The 20,241-nt window shown below is 32.8% G+C and overlaps 2 protein-coding genes across 2 annotated transcripts in view; both read left to right on the top strand.

Annotated features, from left to right (window-relative positions):
• The window catches only part of LOC107450808 (solute carrier organic anion transporter family member 74D), a 21,066-nt gene extending 19,660 nt beyond the window's left edge, over positions 1-1,406 (top strand). Inside the window, exon 9 of the mRNA XM_043052134.2 lies at positions 30-1,406. Within this exon, the coding sequence (XP_042908068.1) occupies positions 30-418 (389 nt within the window). The 3' untranslated portion in view covers positions 419-1,406. The remainder of the gene's footprint in view (positions 1-29) is intronic.
• Positions 1-20,241, top strand: part of LOC122271576 (serine--tRNA ligase, mitochondrial-like) — a 584,968-nt gene that overhangs the window by 402,105 nt on the left and 162,622 nt on the right. The gene's annotated exons all lie outside the window — the stretch shown is intronic.

The raw sequence follows: 20,241 nt of genomic DNA on the forward strand, positions 1-20,241 counted from the left end.
TATATATATATAATTTTATTTTTGTTTAGCTTTCTTCCCGTATCCACTTATCTATGGAGCTTTAACAGATTCCAGTTGTCAGGTGTGGGAAAAAAGTTGTGGCAAAACCGGAAACTGCTGGATTTACGACCTGGATGACTTCCGGTACAAGCTCCATGGCGTGACCATTCTGTTCCTTGCCCTGGCTGCCTTCTTCGACATCTGTGTGTGGATTCTGAGCAAGAATCTCCACAATCTTTATGTTGAAGCAGATTCTGCTGTTGTCGCCAACGAAGAGAGGGAAATGAATACTCTTGAGCATCCATCAAGTGATACAGAAATGGTTGAGAACATCTCTCGGAGTGAAACAGAATCAGATCAGGAATCATCAGTTCTGAAGAAGATAAATAATAGTAGTACAGAGAAGATGGTTCCGTAGTAAATTAAGCCCTCGTATTACAATCCGTACTGAACCATGACCTCTCTCACGATACTCTCTACTCCAAAATCATCTGTCAAGCGCTTTTGCTTTGAAATTCCATCGCTTTGAAACCATCGAATTCTCGATCTTATCCGTTATCTTTAACCATGGCATTACCCATAGTAAAATAATAAATACAAAATTACTAACAAGCGAAACAAAGTGGAAATAAATCTGAAAAATGGCTAATAATTTAAAATTTGTCGTAAATTGCTTTTTTGGAGTGGCAAAAATGGACCAATGTACATTACACATAGGAAAAAGTTAAAACCTGTTTTGCATATTTTTTTATAAGAAATAAGTGACTTTTATTTTCCTACAATTATTAGAACATAGTAATACTATTTAGCTTCCTTTACTTGCTATCTATTACGTGACATTATTATGTTCGACTGAACGACAAATTTGCATGATATTCTTGTCTAAAGTTTACAGCAAAATTATTTTAAATTGTATTGAACTTGATGGCTTACAAAGTTTAAAGCAAATATGCATTACATTTTTGCTCAACTTCTTGGCTTACAAAATTCGCAGCAAACTTGCATTCAATTGTAGCTTAACTTGATAGCTTAAAACGTTTACAGCGAATTTTCATTTTATTGTAGCTTAAGATTTATCTCTATTATAACAGGTTTCTAAACATGGTACTTTTTTATTTGATGCTACGTAGACTGAAGCCTTTTAGGCATCATCTTTCAATAAGCCACTCACACTTTATTTTTCATTTTTTACCGTAAGATCTTAATATTTCACATATTTGAATGTCCTCATTAGGATAGTATAACTATCTCAAGAGTTTAACTAGAAAAAAATATCATTTAGACAACTACCTCAAGATTTCAATATGTGAACAACCAAATCAACCGAGAAATCATCATCCATGTAAACACTCGCTTTGAAAGTGTTTTTGTTTTACAATACAAATTAAATAAAGTTTTTCCAATTATGACTGCGTTATTACATTTATATTTTAGCAGCTCTGTTTATTAAAAATAGAATGCAATTCTTTGTATTTGTCTTAATAAAACTTGCGTTTTGATCTCCTTAAATACATTTTGCTAAAGGAGAAGCATCCTCCTTATTTTCGTAGATTTTTACGACTAAATCGGGTGGGCAATTTTGTATATGATTAAGTAGGTAGACGGAAAAAAAGATCTACAAAAAAAGTTACGGGTTAAAAGGAGCCTGGTAAAAAAAGTACCACAATAGGGAAAATCTGTAGGGAAATTTCACCTCAGGCATTCTGTGGAACCTGAATGCTTCTCTCGTTGTTTTAAATAATATTCGTTTTAACGGTTAACAGTTAATAATTCTAGTTTTGCGTTATTGAGGTAAAGAGATGGAGACTTCAGTTGAATGTATTTCTTTTTTTGAGGAGAAAGAATTATTTTTAAATATTTTTGAATGGGAAATATGTTATTTATTATTTTAAATAATATTTTGTGCAGAAGGTGTTGATGTTTAAATTAACCATTGATGAAGTAGGGTAAACCAACCAGTGAAGGAACATTTCATATATATTGATTAAAAATAAGAATTTGAAAGATTTTCTTTAGATTGATTGGTAACAATAGCTTACTGCCAAACAATAGAAAGTCATCTAGCAATGTTTTGGATTACCTGGTCAAATAGACTTCCCTAAAAAATTCTTGAATTTGTTATTATCTCTGCAGCACNTTCAGGTTACTTAACAATAAATCTCATTTTTTTTTCAATTTTCAAATCTCAATTCGCCAAGTTTGTGAAAACATTACGATAAATGAAATAATTTCTATATTCAATGAATGTTTGCGTTCAAAAAAGACTAACAAAAATTTTTGCCCAGTTCCAACAATAATTTTGGGGTAACTATTTCTACTTTTTAAATTAATGTAATGGAATGAACACTTGTGGGGAATGCGTTATCGACAGTGTCAACTTTCATTTATCACAAGGTACTCCAAGATAGAACCGAGTTAATATGTCTTATAAACCAGCGAATTTGCATTTAATAATTGTAGTAGTAGACACGCTACAGTATTCCACCAGAATTTTATCTATCATAGAATTCAATGAACCGTTAATATACCCCTTAGTTTATTCATTGTTGTTTTCGTGAGAAGCTGGGAGAGCTGTGTTAATATCAACGAATTTTGAATACTGATCGTAAGAGCTGTATTAAGATGGTCTCTCTATTAGCAGTCGACTGTGGGACACGCTTCGTTGTGTGTGATCGAGACTGAAAAGCTACAGGGCGAGGAAGACAATGTCGCAAATAGCAAGTTAGCTGTTCAATGTCGACATCCATCGATGTAAGAGAGTTCTAGTCGAAGTGGGCGTAAGTGACGAGGTAAGCGTAGTCAGATCACATCCGGGTAATTTCATAATCCAATGTAATTCTGATATTTAGTAATATTATGAGATGGAAGTTGCTATATCCATTAAAGTTTCTATACAAAATAAAAATACTTTGGTGTCAATATATTTTCCTTTTTTTGTTATTTTAGGATATAAAACATTTTTTTTAAACTTTAATGAAGTATTGCATTGCTTTATATTTTCTAAATGACTCATAATAATTTTAAAGACCGAAATATTTTTTTAATTCAATATTTTTGCTTTATTTAAGGCATTTTTTGAGGCAATTTTTGCATTTTTAAGGGCATTTTTGGCCCTTTTTAAGGGCATTTTTTGCACTTTTTAAGGGCATTAGTTAAGATGTTTTAGGTCATCAAAATCCGGGCTCTAATGATAATAAACAGCATCGGATGACACAATGATTGAGATTTGACTGTCAAATTATAAGAAAGAATGATTTTTTAAAATTTATTTTGTATTTATCATCACTTTAATTTCTAGTTCATGATTACAGAATAAAGTTAGTATTTTACAAGTACTTGTATATTCTAATTTCATAAATAGTCTTGATTTTATATATTTGTATGGCCAATGAATTCATAAGGAGCATTAAAATATAACCAAAATTAAGTGTTCCTTTACTGGGCAATTTTGTGTTCCTTCACTGGGTCTTCTTACTACTTGTTATTTGAACCTCCAAAACTTTAAAACAATATTATGTAAGTTCTCTACAATTTTTTTACATAATTTGCAATTAGTAACAAATATGTTGACACTGTCATTTAACTAAAATTACGAATTTTGAAATTAATATGATTTTTTAAGAGGCAAGTGAAGCTTAAGTGTTCCTTCACTGGTTAGTTTACCCTAAAGAGGAATCTTGCTTCGGGCGTATTTTTTTCTTAATTTTTACAAGAGGGAGATTATTTAAAAAAAAATTTTTGTTATAAGAGATACGTATTTATCAACTAATTTTTTATAGAAGGGTCTGAAACGACTCAACACACCATGAAATTTTTTCTCACTTTATTAATAGTTATATTTTATCTTTAATTGAGGTGAAAAGAAAGTTAGAAAATAGACTATTAAAACAACGGGACAGCAAAAAAACAGCCATAGTGAAGCTGCAAAGAACCGCTTCAATCTCATCTTCTCATTTCAAATATTTTTCGCTACAGCGGTACCTTTTTTTTACCGAGGACCCTATTTCCGGGACCTTATGCCCATATCTTCTTTTCCTAGAACCGATTAAATATTGCAAGGAGCAGTGATGGCTAAGGGGATAGAGAGTTCGCTTTCCAATGAGGTGAACCGGGTTGGAATTCCACCGATGGCTTATCGATACGAATTCCGCATCGACCGACTTCAGTGCTGACGTGAAATATCCTCAGTGGTAGACGGATCATGGGTTAGCCATCAGGCTAACCTTGGGAGGTTCTCGTGGTTTTCTTCATATAACGCAAATGCGGTTAGTTCCATCAAAATGTCCTCCGCGGAGGCAAATATCGTCCAATACTTGATCCAGGAGTTCCCTTGTCTCCTGAATTGGGTTCAAAATTACAATGCTATGAAGATCAACATTAGTAATTGTTAACCCAAAAATTGGGTCGGCTGTTCAACGACGGTTATAAAATAAAATAAAATATTGCAAGAGTCTCGTTTTTTTCCTCGTGCATTGTAAAATTAGAAAAATAATGAAGGACATCTGAAACACGCGACTAGTGAAATAACTTTAAACGAAACAAAACTGAAATATTGATATCTAGAGAAGAGGGATATTGCTTCCGATGCATAATTTTATACGGAATGTAAGATTCGATAAGACTCGTAGCTTATTATTAGGGTTTTATGTACAAAAAGTGAAATTTTGTACATATACCTACTTACGCATCTGACATAGTTATCTAGGCGAATAATGTATTGATTCCCCTTTATTTTGTTTAAAAAAAAGTCCTTGTTATATGTAAAACTCCTCGTAACTTCTTAGCTAATTGGCATGTTCACTCGTGTTTGGTTTTATTCGATTCAGATAGCAAAGATACTACAGTTTATTTGTCTAAATAGCAAAACAATATAGTAATATGTTGGATGCATGAATGTGTGCCAATTTAGATAACCCTTATAACTTCTAAACTATTTATTCTATTGTTTATGTTTGTTCTCATTCGATTTAACGTGACAAAATACATTGGAAACTACATATTATTTGCCTAAGATAACAATTTCAAAGGATCAAAGAAGCATGCGTACATAATTCCTTTTGAACTTAAAACCTGAATTTCTTAACTATAAGCTCTTTATCTCATTCTCTATATACATATATTTAAACACGTTCTTGCTATAGCATTAGCTGATATTTAAATTGTTATTGTTTTTACGTAAACAATAATTCTCACTGTACATTTTTATTAATAGTGTTTTTTGATGTACTTTACATCGTAAATACTATTTCTACTTCTTTAGGCCTAAAGCTTTCGAAAATGGCAGAAAATACAATATATACAAAGAAATATGCAGCTTAGAAGAAAGGAAACTCATAAATACGACAACAAAAAATCAAAAAAATAAAATAAAATAAAACACGATTTAGGTAAAAAATTTAATTTATCATTTTAAAATTATTTTCATTTATAACTTAAAAGAATAAATTAATTTTTTGCAATTTTTTACATTTTGCGGCATACTATTAGTATTGTATTTACGTCGCATTAGTGCTGCACAAAGGACTATTCGCGAAGGTCTGGGAAACATATCCCTGAGGATGATCCGAAGACATGCTATCACAGTTTTTGATCCTTTTCAGAAGAAATGGCTCCCCCGCTTTAATAGTCCTACGACCAGAGCAAAATTTTACGGTAGAACAGTATATCGCACACTCTCGGTCTCTTCACAGGCTGGATTGATGTGGTCACCCTAGCACTCGATTTTCGGCAATTGATTAGGAAGCGTGTTATTAACGATCTGAGGGACCTTTTTCAAAATATGGAGGACTCGAAAAATAAAAATATTTATTTGCCATAAAACAGTCCGAAAGATTATTTGAATTAAATTTCCTTTCTTTTTATTTTCTAGCAACAGTAAAAAAAAATTTGTATCTAATAGATAGTCATTTTGTGAAGGTATATAAACTGAAAAGCAAATTTTAAAATGTTATTTTTTAAGTGATATTTTGTTAAGTGTCCAATACAAAAGGATAATATACATATTTCTATGTGAAATAAAAAATAGAAATGTCAAATTGTTTATTTGTGTCAAATATTTAAAATGTAATCAATCTGAATGCGAGGTCACCTATTGTCCATTATAGTTTTAAGGTGACTTACTCAAATTATTTGGTTGCGTGACAAACTGACACGCTATTCATGGCATACAAGGAAACATGTCATTCTGCGTGAGAGTTAATTTCCGACTCGGCAGGATATCATACAAAGAACATGTGTAAATATGAAAATACACATTCTTTTAAGCAGCAATAATAGCACAACTCATAATTCAACTTGAAGGTAATCTTCGTTTAAGCAAACTAAAGCATTTCTTATGCATTTTCCTTAGCAATGAAAACTTTAAACCAACTTTTCTCAAAACTTGATTTTTTGGGCTGTGCCGCTATTGCAGCCCATGAGCGAAATGTCATTTCTGTCCTAGAAAACGTTATAAAGGCGATTAAAAATTGCTCATTGAAGTTTTTCTCTGTCGTTTTTTTTATTTTTTAACGATGCTGTCAGTAAATTTAAATGGGCCGTGGTAGCTCAGGAGATTGAGAGTTCGCTTTCCAATGAGGTGAATCGGGTTCAAATCCCAACGATGGCTGGTTGATACCAATTCTGCACCCGGCTCGCACCGACCAAAGTGCTGATGTTAAATTTCCTCAGTGGTAGACGGATCATAGGTAAGAGTACCCTTGCTGTCTGACTGACCGTGGGAGGTTTTCGTGGTTTTCCTCTCCATATAACGCAAATGCAGATTAGTTCCATCAAAAAGTCCTCCATGAAAGTAAATTTCTCCCACTACTTGATCCAGGAGTTCCCTCTTCTTCGGGATTGGGTTCAAAATTAGAAGGCTATAAAATTTACAAGTTTAACAATTAATAATTCTTTGTTGAATATTATGTTTTTATATTTCGTATTTCCTGTACCTTTTTCTACACGCCTACACAATTTCAAGTTCGTAAGTTTTATAGATTTTGTGCATCAAAGCAAAATGTAACGTTAAGCAGAAAGAAGAAAAAGGAATTGGCAAAAAACGCACATAAAATTCAATAACTTTCGAACATTAGTAGACGTAAATCCAAAGTTGGGCCAGCATCCAAGGTTTCGTGGTCAAAATTAATATTTCGATAAAATTCGTATTTTGGGGTTTTTATGTGCAGATAAATTGAATTCATAGTTGAAATTTTGAAATACCCTAAAAATACCCCAANCAAAAAAAGTGGCGGCTGAAATATGGCGAGCAATAAAAAAATAATATAGTACGTTTAAATAATTAAATATAGCAATGAAATTATAATAATTTTATATTAAAAATTAAAAGCAAATTATATTTCCGAAGTAATATCTATAATAACAATCGTTTAAAACATTTTACATTAATTTTTCATTAATATATAAAAAATATGACTTAAAATTTGTAAAGCAATGTTCGGTCATAAAAATTAAACAGAATCAATAAATTATTTTTTCGTTGATTATTTAACACAAGAAATGAAATATTTCACTGTTTTTGTTATCAAAAATAAAAAAAATTTGCGATTATAATTCAATGTTTAAGTAATCGACATTCAGTCTTCGTCTTCAGAAGCTGTTAACTCTATATTATCTGAATATTCTGTTGAAAGAGTTGATTCCGTCCAATTTTCTACTCCATCTTCATCTTGTAATTCTGTATTGCAATTTGTTTGTGGAATTTTCGGCAAATCCAATACAGCTATGACCTCAGTAGAGAAAAAATTGCTTTTTTTTTTTGCTTTTGCAAATTTCCTGGATTAAAGCACACAGCAATAGAGTAGATAATAAAAGAGCAGATGATTTAGCTAAACAATCTACGAGACAACCAAAAAATTACGTATATCCCCACTTCCAGTTTCATATCTTAAACGAAGTACTAAAGATTCTTTTTTTAAGATAATGGCAATTTCAATGGAATAATTCAGACAAAGGAAGATGCCTATTCAAAATTATTAATAATGTAATTTTTTTCAAAACAATTCCTACAGAACAAGTCATTTGGTTTTTGACGGGTCACGGACCATTTCCAACCTGTTGAATTTATGTTAGGGGGCGGAGCTCAATAGTTTCGCTCTCGTTGATTATCATGAACTTCGGCTATGAGTGCTACGGCACAAACAATTGACGAAAAACTGCAATCTGATGAGAATGCAAAAATAATCCATGAATTTGAAGAGGGATTAGTGTTGTCCTTGAGCAATCCAAGACCTTGCACCTCCGACGCCAACCTCCACCAATGTATGATTGATTTAGTGGAAGCACAAGTCTACCAACTTAGAAACTATCCAACCCAAAAGGTACGTGGTCACATTACTAGTCCTCGTATTATCAGTGGTGCTAATAAATGTATTGACATAAATGCTTTTAATTCTAATGCTAACAATGGGCAATTCTCACAAGAGAATTTTTGTAATTATAATGTTAACCATGTGTCCAATATTGTTGAGAATAGTACCTTAATCTTTAATGATTCTGAAATGTTAGATAACAATATTCCGAGTATTTCCATTCCGGAAAATAATGATAAGATTAATCATGATAACAATAACAAAAAGAAAGGATCAGTTTGAGAGGGATTTTGTTGAACCCCCCACTAAAAAAACCTTTAAACGCGCCACGCGCAATATTATTCCACTCCCGGTTCAGGTTGCTATTACTTATGAGGTCTTAACTCCACAGGAGGCAGCCTGCAACGTCATTGATATGGCCGATACCGACCCCCCTCCGATCCAACCAATCATAGTTCGGTTTGGTGAAAGCCCCACCGAATTTATGAAGAAAATAATAGATAATATTGGCTTTGAAATTGTTGCCAAAGCCTCAGGGCCTAATTTAAAATTGTTCCCCACATCCTCTGAAAATTACAGAGACGTTATTAAATTTCTCGGTGATAACAACTATGAATACATCCTCCTCGGAGGAAAAAACGAAAAACCGAGAAAGTTTGTTGTTAGAGACCTCCCCATTTCCATTGATACCTTCGAAATTGAAGAGGACCTGAAAAAAATCGGATTCAACACTCACAAAGTGAGTAAGATGACAAACCAGTATAACAGTAGACCCCTCCCCCTTTTTCTGATTCAAATATACCAATCCCCCAACTACAATTTGGATTCCATATATGACATAAAAAAACTCTGTTATGTTGATGTAACTATTGAACACTATCGGGGAAAACCCGACAGTTGTTCAATGGTACAATTGTCAGCGTTTCGGTCACTCCGCCGAGAACTGCAGAATGCGTTCTCGGTGTGTTAAGTGCGCCGAATTTCATAAAACCAATGAATGCCCCCACTCTGATAAATATGGCAGAGTTGAAAGCACTTATTTGAAATGCGTAACCTGCGCACTAAATCACCCCGCATCATATAAGGGATGCCAAAAATTTCCTAAAACAAATAAATATCCGCATAATTATAAACAACAAACCGCTCCCCACAACTATGTTGCAGGTAGGCATACAGAATCTGTGCATTCGTCCGAAAAATTTGCGTGTGAGCTATGCAACACTTCATTTACTAGAAAAGATAACCTACGGCAGCATCTAAATAATGGAAGTTGTAAAAGAAAAATGGAAAAGCAGAAAAGAAAGCGCGCTGATGATGATGATGACAGTGAGTCTAGAAAAAAGATTGTGGCGCTGAACAACCAACAAGGCGGAGAAGTTCTACCGAACCCTCAACATCTGCCAGACCCTCAAAATCTCTGAAAAAATCGGATCCATCAAGAAGTGCTTTTAATAGGGCCTATAAGACTTTTGATCTCCCAAATGAGGAAAATTCCTTGGGAATTAAGGAATTCTTAGTTTTAAAAAAAGAAGAAACTTTGAATATATTTAAAACCGAGCTTGAAATTTATCGGGCTTTAAAAGTTAGCATATGGTTGCACACCATTTATTCCAAAGAAACAGATTCAGGCAAGAAGATAAAAAATGTAGAATTCAAAACGTCTAACAAGGAGGTGTTTGAAACAACAGACTTAGACTTACAATACAACGCCATGTCAGACAAAATTGTTAAAGAAAGTGAGGATTTTGAGGAAAAGGATTCCGGATGGAGCCTTGATGAAATATTGAGACAAGAAGTTCGGACGAATCGTTATGCCCCCCTAAGAGGGTCTACATTCGTTGAACTTCCTAAACGAATTGTGGNACCATGGAGAATATAAAAAGACTTAAAAATATTTCCTCTTTTAGTCAGCGGAGAAATATGTAATCGCCACATTGACCTTTTATATGTGTCACTAAACGAAAACATCGGACATTTTTGCTGGATAAAAAACTTATCGCGTCTGCTATCCCGACAACTCTCTAACCACCAACATAAAACGCATATATGTCGGAGGTGTTTGAGTAGCTTTCAGTCAAAGGATAAACTTTTCTTGCGTAAAGAAATTTGTGATGATAAAAGCCCAGCAAGAGTGGTAATGCCAAGCGAAGAAGGTAGGTTTTTAAAATATAAACATTTTCAACACGCATTAAAAATTCCGTTTGTTGCATAAGCAGATTTTGAGGCCGTCGCAGTAAAAATAGATAGTTGTTGTCCAAACCCCAAATCATCCTTCACAAAACCATATCAAAAACATGTACCTGTTAGTTTTTCCTATTACATCGCTTGTGATATACAATATTATCAAGCCCCTGTCATTTATAGAGATGAGGATGCCCCTAAAATGTTTATTCAAATGATTAAAAATGAGGCACAGAAAATAGAGCAAATTTATAATAGTCCAAAACCATTAAATATGGCCGAGCAAATGCAATTTGAAAGTGCTGATAAATGTTACGTATGTAAAATCTCGTTTTCAGATAAAAATTATAAAGTTCGCGATCATAACCATGTTACAGAAAAATTTAATGGTGCATGTTGTAATGCCTGCAACTTGTTAATGAGAACTCCAAAGTTCTTGCCTATTTTTTTTCATAACTTGTCCGGATATGATGCTCATATTTTTGTAAAAGAACTAGGCTATGACGATAAGCCGATTTTCCTAATTCCTAATAATGAGGAAAAATATATCTCATTTTCGAAAAAAATATGTAATACATTTGAAATCCGCTTTTCAGATTCTTTTAAATTTATGTCCACCGGTCTCGATAAATTGATTTCTAATTTAAGTAAAGATAAATTTAAGCATATGGAAAACAACTTTCCAAGTGATAAAATAGACTTACTCCTAAGAAAAGGAGTATTCCCATACGATTATTTTGACGATTTCAAAAAATGCAATGAAAAGTGTTTACCTACTCGCGATCATTTCTATAATGAACTAAATGAAGAGGAAATTAGCGTCGAAGATTATAAGCATGCTGTAAATGTTTCTCAAACTTCAAACTTTTGGAGATTATTGCGATCTCTATGAAAAACAGATGTTATTTTGTTAGCTGATGTTTTCGAATCGTTTAGAGACATTTGCTTGGAAACATACAGGTTAGACCCCTGTTGGTATTATACATCTCCCGCCCTGTCTTGGGATGCCATGTTATATTATACCCAAATAACAATAGAATTGTTCTCCGATTACGAAATAATGTTATTTATTGAAAAGGGCGTGAGAGGGGGGATAAGTCAATGCTGCAATCGGTACTCTACTGCCAACAATAAATATATGCCTAATTTTAACCCTGATGATATATCAAAATATTTAATTTACCTGGACGCTAAGAACTTGTACGGATACGCGATGAGTCAATATTTACCATTAAAAAACTTTGCTTGGAGTGATACGAATTTAGACGTACAAACGATACCGGATAACTCAGATGTAGGATATATCTTAGAAGTAGACCTTGAGTATCCTTTTCATTTACATGATAGTCACTCAGACTTTCCTCTTGCTCCCGAAAATAAACCCCCTCCCACTTGCAGGGAGTCCCGACTTTTAACCACCTTGGAATCAAAAACAAAATATATTATTCAAATTAAAAGCTTTATTTAAAATTAGGTTTAGTATGTACTAAAAAAAAAATTCATCGCGTTTTAAAATTTAATCAATCCCCGTGGCTTCAAAGCTATATAGATTTTAATACAAAGTTAAGAACAGAATCTAAGACAGAATTTCATAAGGATTTTTATAAACTAATGAATAACAGCATATTTGGAAAAACCATGGAGAATATAAGGCGTAGAGTCGATATTCGTTTATGCTCTTCTGAAGTACAAGCCCGAAAACTAATTGCCAAGCCGAATTTTGATCGGCGTACTATTTTTTCAGAAAATTTAATGGCAGTTCACATGAAAAAAACCAAAATCTCCTTTTATAAACCAATTCAAGTAGGCATGACGATTCTAGATGTATCAAAAATATTAATGTATAGCTTCCACTACGAAATAATGAAAAAAACTTATGGATCAAATATTCGACTTATGTATACCGATACCGACTCTCTGATATACGAAGTACAAACCGAAGATTTTTACAGAGACATGAAAGATAATTTAAATTTATACGACACTTCCGACTACGATGAAAATAATATCTATCAGATTCCTCGCGTAAACAAAAAAGTTGTCGGGAAAATGAAAATAAAGGAGAGATAATGATAGAATTCATCGGATTGAAATCAAAGATGTATTCTTACAAAACTAACGCAAAAATTGAAAAAAGATTAAAGGGTGTCAAAAAGCAAACGTTATAAAATAAAATCACATTTGAGGATTACAAATCATATCTTTTTAATCAGCAGTTAAAATATGTTGATGTGAATTTAATTCGATCTAAATTTCATCAGATACAATCAGTTAAGCAAAACAAATTAGCTTTATCTTTTAAAGATGATAAAAGATTTATCAATCGTGACGGCATTACCACTCTTGCACATGGCCATTGGTCTTTGTTGGATTTAGACTCTACCGAAGATTCAATTTAATGTAATTTAATATATTCAATAAAAAAAATTTAACTATCTAGAATATATTAAGAAGTTGTTGCAATGTGATGATGTTTTGTATTGAATGCTGTCTTCTGAATAAATACTGTATCAAGTGTTCTATGTGTGTATTATTTATTTAGAACAAATCTTCAGAAATTATAAAATATTAGTGTAATTGTCCCAAAATGAAATTATAGTATTATGATGTTATCAAATGAATAAACAAAATACCTGCATACATTTTATAATAATGCCTCTTATTTATTTCTCGCAATTTTCGATACTTAGAGTTACTTAAAAATTATGTTATATAGATGTCTTGCTTTTATTTTCATGCGTCCATAGCATACTGCTTACCGTCGCTAACAAATCAATATGCTATGTAAGCATTTTGTTTTGGAGGTCGTGGGTTCGAATCTTATGTCGAAATATATATAATTTTATTATCAAATATTTATTTTTTCAACATTTGTTATTCTCAATTATGTAATTAGTTGTTACTTTTATATCTAGATGGCACCATCAGTATCACACCTTCATGGTATAAAAAAATTAATAGATATTTGAATCACTAGATGGGACCATGAGCATCGAATGGATATGTTTTGAAACTGCGCCGCCTGAATATTTTGAAAACCGAATTAAATGTTACCATTCTAAGATAATACATTTAAAGAATTGAGTGTTGCCACCGTTAAAAAACAATACTAAAATTAACACCGAAACTAAAATCAGCCATTCAAGCGGGCAGAAATAAGCAAGAAGGTAGCAAAATATTGCAAACCATATATTAAAAAGCAGCCAGCCAATCAGAAAATAGCATTAAACTACAAGTATATTTAAAACGTGAAGAGAAGTGAAGAAAAACGTCATACAGTAACAAACGGTGACTGTTTTTGTAAGAGCCTGCAGAATAAAACAAGATAATACTTGATCAGATAACGTCATCTTACAAAAGCGAAGCGTTGCCATTCAAAAAATAAAAATGTTGCCACAAAATAAATAAAAATCTCACGAGTTTAAACTATTTTAATTTAATATTTATGCGTTGCCATTTCAAAAACAAGAAAAAATGAAACTACGTTTTTATCCATAACCGTCTGCGAGCTGGAAATTTATTTTCCTTAAAATCTTAAGTTTCCTTTCGTACTGAATGCGTCCATTGGATATTGGTTAGCGTGCTCGACAAATCAGTATTCAATGGAAGCATTTTGTCCTGGAGGTCGCTGGTTCAAATCCTGTATCAAAAAAATGTATAGTTTTATTGCCAAATAGTATTTTTAAACATTTATTATTTTTAATTATACATAACTATGACTTTTAAACCTAGATGGCGCCACTAGTATATCGCATCTATAATGTGCAAAAATTAGTAATTATTTTAATCACTAGATGGAACCACTATTATCGAATGAATTCGTTTGGAAATCGAAACTGCGCCGCCTGCTCATTTTGTAAACAGATTGAGTGTTGCCATCTTTAAATAACAAATCTAAATTAATGAGTGTTGCCATACTATACTAAATAATACTGAAATCAAAACTAAAATAAAAAATTCAAGCGGGCAGAAATAGGTGACATGCTACTATTTGAAATCGAAACTAATTTAGGTGTTGCCACCGGAAGCTAAAATAGCCGAAACTAAAACAGGAGATGAACAACTCAACTCACCTCAGCAGCAGGAGGGAAACAACACAACTCCACCGCCTGTATCGCAGAATCGGCTTTTTCTAACTACTGACACCTTTAACGATTTCTCCCGATTGCCCAGCTGCAATCATATCTTTCTTCATTTGGTTTGAATTTCTTCGTTCATAAAAGGTGCCAAAGGTATATTTCAGTTGACTGCTTTCAACTATATCTCCAGGATGATAGCAATATGGACAACCATATTTGCCATTGAACTGTTTGATATTTTGTAACGCAGCTTTGGCCACGGAATCCGCAACACAAGAAGTGAAAATCACTCTTCTTGTAATGCCAGCAATTGAAACTCCTTCCTCCAATGGCTTCTTTAATAAAAGATGTGAAATAGGTGGACATAATTGGTACTTTTCTGCCGAACCAGAGACCGGCGAGCATGGTGTTACACCCATCAAACCTTTCATTTAAAGGTAACTCATTTAAATGAAATTGAATGGGCCACAAGGTGTTTTTACAAGATTTGTAAACTGCCGATCCATCAGTACTAAAAGTTACTGATAAATCGCCATCTCGGTAAATCCCATTTTCAACTAATTTTTGAAATCCAGATCCATCATTCAAATGAGATAAGACTCCATCTTCAGATTCTTGGAATTTAGGAAACTTTTCTTCTTGATTTCTAGAATCAAGGAGCTGTTTCAATTGAGGGGCCACTGGTATAGTCAAACAAAAGTTACCATCATTTAATGATTTTGTGGAAAAAATTTCGGAGCACACATCACAAATTCTATGGGTATTATCATTGATAGATACTGCAATATATGTTAAGCAATTTTTGTAATAAAAATGAAATCTATATGGCAAATTTAAAGAAAAAAGTTTTCTTAAGAGAAACATACTAGGAGGGAAAATCTGAGATCCGTTAATTTGATTAACAAGTTCAATGAGGTCCACAATAGCATTATTGGTCAAATCATGCCTAATTGCATAGTGGAGACACATTAATAAGGCTTAAAATTTTGAACATTTGGAGGCACTGTTTACAATGGCATTTAAAGTTATATCAACTTGGTTGGCATTGTTGATTGAGGTCTCTTCTGAATCACTTGGAAGTGATTCATTATCAGAGAAAGAAAGTCCATCAGATTCATAATTAGCACTAAATGAAGACATTCTATCTGATTCATTCAGCGCAACAGCATCAATCATCATTCGATGTTGTCACGCAATTCAGTTGCTTAGTATATTCAATGTTGTCACGCAATTCAGTTGCTTAGTATATCTCCAATCAGTTGTTTTTGGAATATTCGCAGAACTGCATAAATAGCTTTTATACCTTTTACTTCTAGGTGGAGCCATGTATAAAATATAGTCAAGCAAAATAACAGTAGAGAAAACAATAAAAAACTAACAAAATCCGAATAAAAAATTAACAAAAATATTAAGAAAAAACAATTAACCAGGATTAAACAATAACAATTAAAAGCGATTAAAAAATAACAATTAACAATGAAAGAAGATGAATTAAAATTGCAAATCAGCGTCAAAGAAAGAATTAAATAGCTCGAATCGCAAAACCAAAACAATGTTTAACGCTTAAGTGAAGATTAGTTGTTCCCCTTTTACAGCTTGATGTATTAAAAATCAGGGATTTCCGTAGCCGAGCGGTATCGCCCTCCAAATGCTGGGCATATCGTCGAGGTAGCAAGCTCAGACCCAGTTGTTCTCCGTGATATCCTTCTCTGTATCTGTTCTGTTCTATCTATCCTTTGGCCGGAATAGTCTGGCTGGTAGGGCGTTTTGTCCAAGTTCGGGGGGTAGTGACTTCGATTCCCACCGATCGAAGACTACCCGTGCACAAAATAGTGAGTGGTGCAAGCTAAATCGGTCGGGGTAACAAAATCCTCCAAGTTCCTATGACAAATGAATATCTCTGCGAGTACAAATCGGAGATTGATCTGATTCAAGGCAAAAAATACGATCAGCGAACTGATGGATGGTTTGTGAATATGTCCTCCCTGTAAAACAGTCTGTGAAGTATGTATGATGTCTTCGGATCTTTCTTAGGAATGTTTCCCAAACCGTCACCAATAACCTATTGTGCAAATCTAGTGCAACGTAAATAAATATACATGTCCTTCTGCTTGCTTAACAAAGGTTTATAAACCTTAATTAAACATACTAGCTAGCTAATGAATGTTGTAACAATAAGCAAATGCTAAAAACTATGAGAATTTTTTTTTTTAAATCATTGAAATAAATGCACATTTAATTAAATAAAAATATTACCGATGCGCCGTCTGCTTAAACACCGGTTAAACTAGAATATTTATGTTAACTTATATGCTAAACAAGTAATTATGTCAAGGGACCCCACTTTGTTTAAATTCATATATATCTAAAACATGCACGTCGTTATTGAATAAAAGGGTGGGTATATGGCCTCGCAAAAGTCGGTTTGGGAGTATATATATACATACATCATAATCATCCAAAATGATAATTCTTTCTAAGGAAGATTATATAAGGCAAAGAAAAAATCTTAAATGCTCCGTCAAAAACAAATTACACCAAACGAATCTGACTGTCTTCTTAAAAAACATTTAACATAGATATTTACAAAGTAGTAATTCAAAATATATATACATACATCATAATCATCCAAAATGATAATTCTTTCTAAGGAANTTCAATTCCCATTGACTATCACTGTTACCAGTGATAGTCAATGTCTACTTAATTCGATCTGAAGCTGCCTTTTGACAGAAGATGGTAGACATTATTGGTGGTGTACTCCCACATTGGTGATCCAGACACGATCATCACTCTTAGCCTTTTAATTCTTATTAACCTACTCTCACAACTTAATTTTGAAGAAATTTTTTATTATTATTTAAAAAGTTAAATATTTAAATGATATAAAATGTTATTTAAAAAGCTACATATTAATTAAATATTTAGTTATAAGAGTAAATTTTAAACACTTTCTGTTTTAAATGGAAATTTACTTTTTTAAAAACTCTGATTTATTGTAACAAATATTTGATTACTTTTGTCCGTATTGTTGCTATCATAAAATACGTTGAAGGAAAAAAGTTTGATTTGTTCATTTATATTATTATAAGATTAGATAAATGATAATTCTTTAATTTTTTATTATGTGTAGAGATTGTATGAGCTTATCACTATACTGTCATAGGGTATTTATGCACAATTGGCTGTTGGCGACGGTCTGGGGAACATCCTCAAATATGATCCGGAGACATACCATCGCAATTTTGATCCTTTTCAGAGGAGATGGTTCCTCCACTTTGGTAGCCTGACGATCTGCGCTGGAAGTCGAACATTTAACGAGGACCGATACCGTGCACTCTCGGTTCATAAGCAGGCTGATCAAAGTGGTCATCAATCCACTCATTGACCACAGCCAGTGATGACAAACTTTAGGTGTCCAACTGGGAATCGTGTGTTTACAATCAGTCCACAGTTCGACTTTTTTTAGTATCAAATAAAGTTAATCTCCATTTGATAATAAAAAAAATGTTGTTAATATAAATTTTTCAGCAGTTTTTAAACATCAGAAATTAATTCGATCTCGACGATGTCTGATCATTTAAGAATAACAACTGGTCAAAAGTTTTGTTGANGCCCCGGGTGCGCCGTACCCGTCACACAAGGGTGTGCCCCTGGGGGGTATAGAATTTTGGATCGTAATCCATTTTAACTCTTAAGCGAAGTGAAGTGAAGGTAAGTTTATTATTCACGCTTTTCGTTTAGGCGCTAATTTACAAATTGAATCTTTTCGTTACACTTTTATGATTAAAATGTTCGCTCTGGTAAAATTCTGCTGCGATAAACAAACATCTGTTGTTCCTGTAGATTTTATTAAAGATTTTAGGTGTCCATTCGATTTTGATATCTTCTGGAGCCCATCACAAGATGATACCCCTGAGTCTCTGTTGAGGAAACAGGGCAAAATCTTAACGTTGGATGATGTTGTTGACGATAAAAAAAGTAGAAGGAGAAATTATCCATTGCCTGGATACTACAAAGGTTGGGTACTCCAGGTAGCTGGTAAGTAATTAAATTATAATCCTTTCTTATTTACTTAAGTCTGTTAAGAATTTACTGACAGTGTTTTGCTATAGATGTTAATCACCAAACATTAAAAAATTTAATGTTTTCAATCAAGTGTCAAAAACTTACACATAATTAAATTCTTATATTACGCTTTAATTAAATCTTTAAAGAAATATTTATTTTTCCTAGTTTTTATATAGTCTTACAAAACGCAAGAATCTTACTATTTTCTTTTAAACTTTTTGTTAGGGTAAACTTTTACATTTTCTCTTATAATATTAAAAGGCTCTTCATTTCCTGACCTAATTCATAAATTTGAGATCTATTAGGCATTTTGGCGATTCTAGATAGCCCATCACGGATACGGAAATATCTCAAATTTTGGGGTAGTAGTATAAGGTAATTTAGTCATATAATAAGTTTCGCGAGTATCTCCTATTCAAATTAATAGTAGCAATGCATGTAATGCACTATATAATCAATGCTCATTTAACAAATTTACATTGTCATAATTATTGGTGTTTGGAAAATTTGCATTTATTAAGAGCATGTATTTTTTGCTTTATTTTTGTCAAATGTTTGTTTTAATAAAAAAAAATTTTTTTTTTGCCTATAAAAGCTTGGTCTGTAATTAAAAGTATGTTGCAAATTTATGATTTCAAATTCTTTTGACTTTATAATTTCAAATTTTTAACTAAAGCGTTAATTTTATTAACATAATAATTGCTTTGAATTGAATTGGTCTTTAAAGACAGTTTTGTGAAACATGCTATTCTGTACAAATTAGGTCGGCTTTAATAGTTGTTTTGTGAATTTTGTAATTTTGTATTTACTTGAATTAGCTCTTGTGATAATTGACATGAAATATAGGTTTAGTATGGTATATATACCACGTGAAGTTTATACCGCTATTTATCATGGTTTTTACTGTCTTTAAAAATGTTTTTCCTAGAAACTGTTTTATACAAATTAATATATTTTTTCATCCTCAAAGAAATTTCTTATTTTGATTTTGCTATTTCTATGAGCATCTTAAAGAAGAGCACCTTGGAACTTAGAAGAGATAGTTTTGTAAATATTGCAGTAGGTACAATATCTGATAATTTTAGAACTAATCTTCTAAAAAAAATTTGTGAGGATTGAAGTTGTCCTAATATTCCAAATAAAAAATATGTCCTAATTTGTCCTTTTTTACTTTTTTATTTTTCTGTTATATAGTGCTATTATGACTCTTCTACAAGGTCCGGCTATTAATTTCCAGGACTGACGTAACTGTAGGAGAACGAAAAGCCGGAAGATGGCGCTAATGATTGCATATTGAAGAGTGCTTTCTTGCGCATGTGCAGTGCAATCGGCACCATACTGAAGTAAGTGGTTCTCGTAGAAAGGCGCATTAAAACGTAGCTCTTAAATTCCTATTGTCGAAGTGAAAATAGAGCAAGAATAAACATTAAATGTTGCTTCAAATTGGGCAAGACAGCTGCAGAAACCTACAAATGATTTAAAGAAGTTTACGGCGAGGAAGCATTATGTCGCTCCAGAACTTTTGAATGGTTTAAACGCTTTTGAGACAGCGCGAAAGCGTGGAAGATGATCCACACACAGGTTGGCCGCAGTCGTTACGC

The sequence above is a fragment of the Parasteatoda tepidariorum genome, chromosome 8, assembly GCF_043381705.1.
Source record: "Parasteatoda tepidariorum isolate YZ-2023 chromosome 8, CAS_Ptep_4.0, whole genome shotgun sequence".
NCBI classification, from domain to species: domain Eukaryota; kingdom Metazoa; phylum Arthropoda; class Arachnida; order Araneae; family Theridiidae; genus Parasteatoda; species Parasteatoda tepidariorum.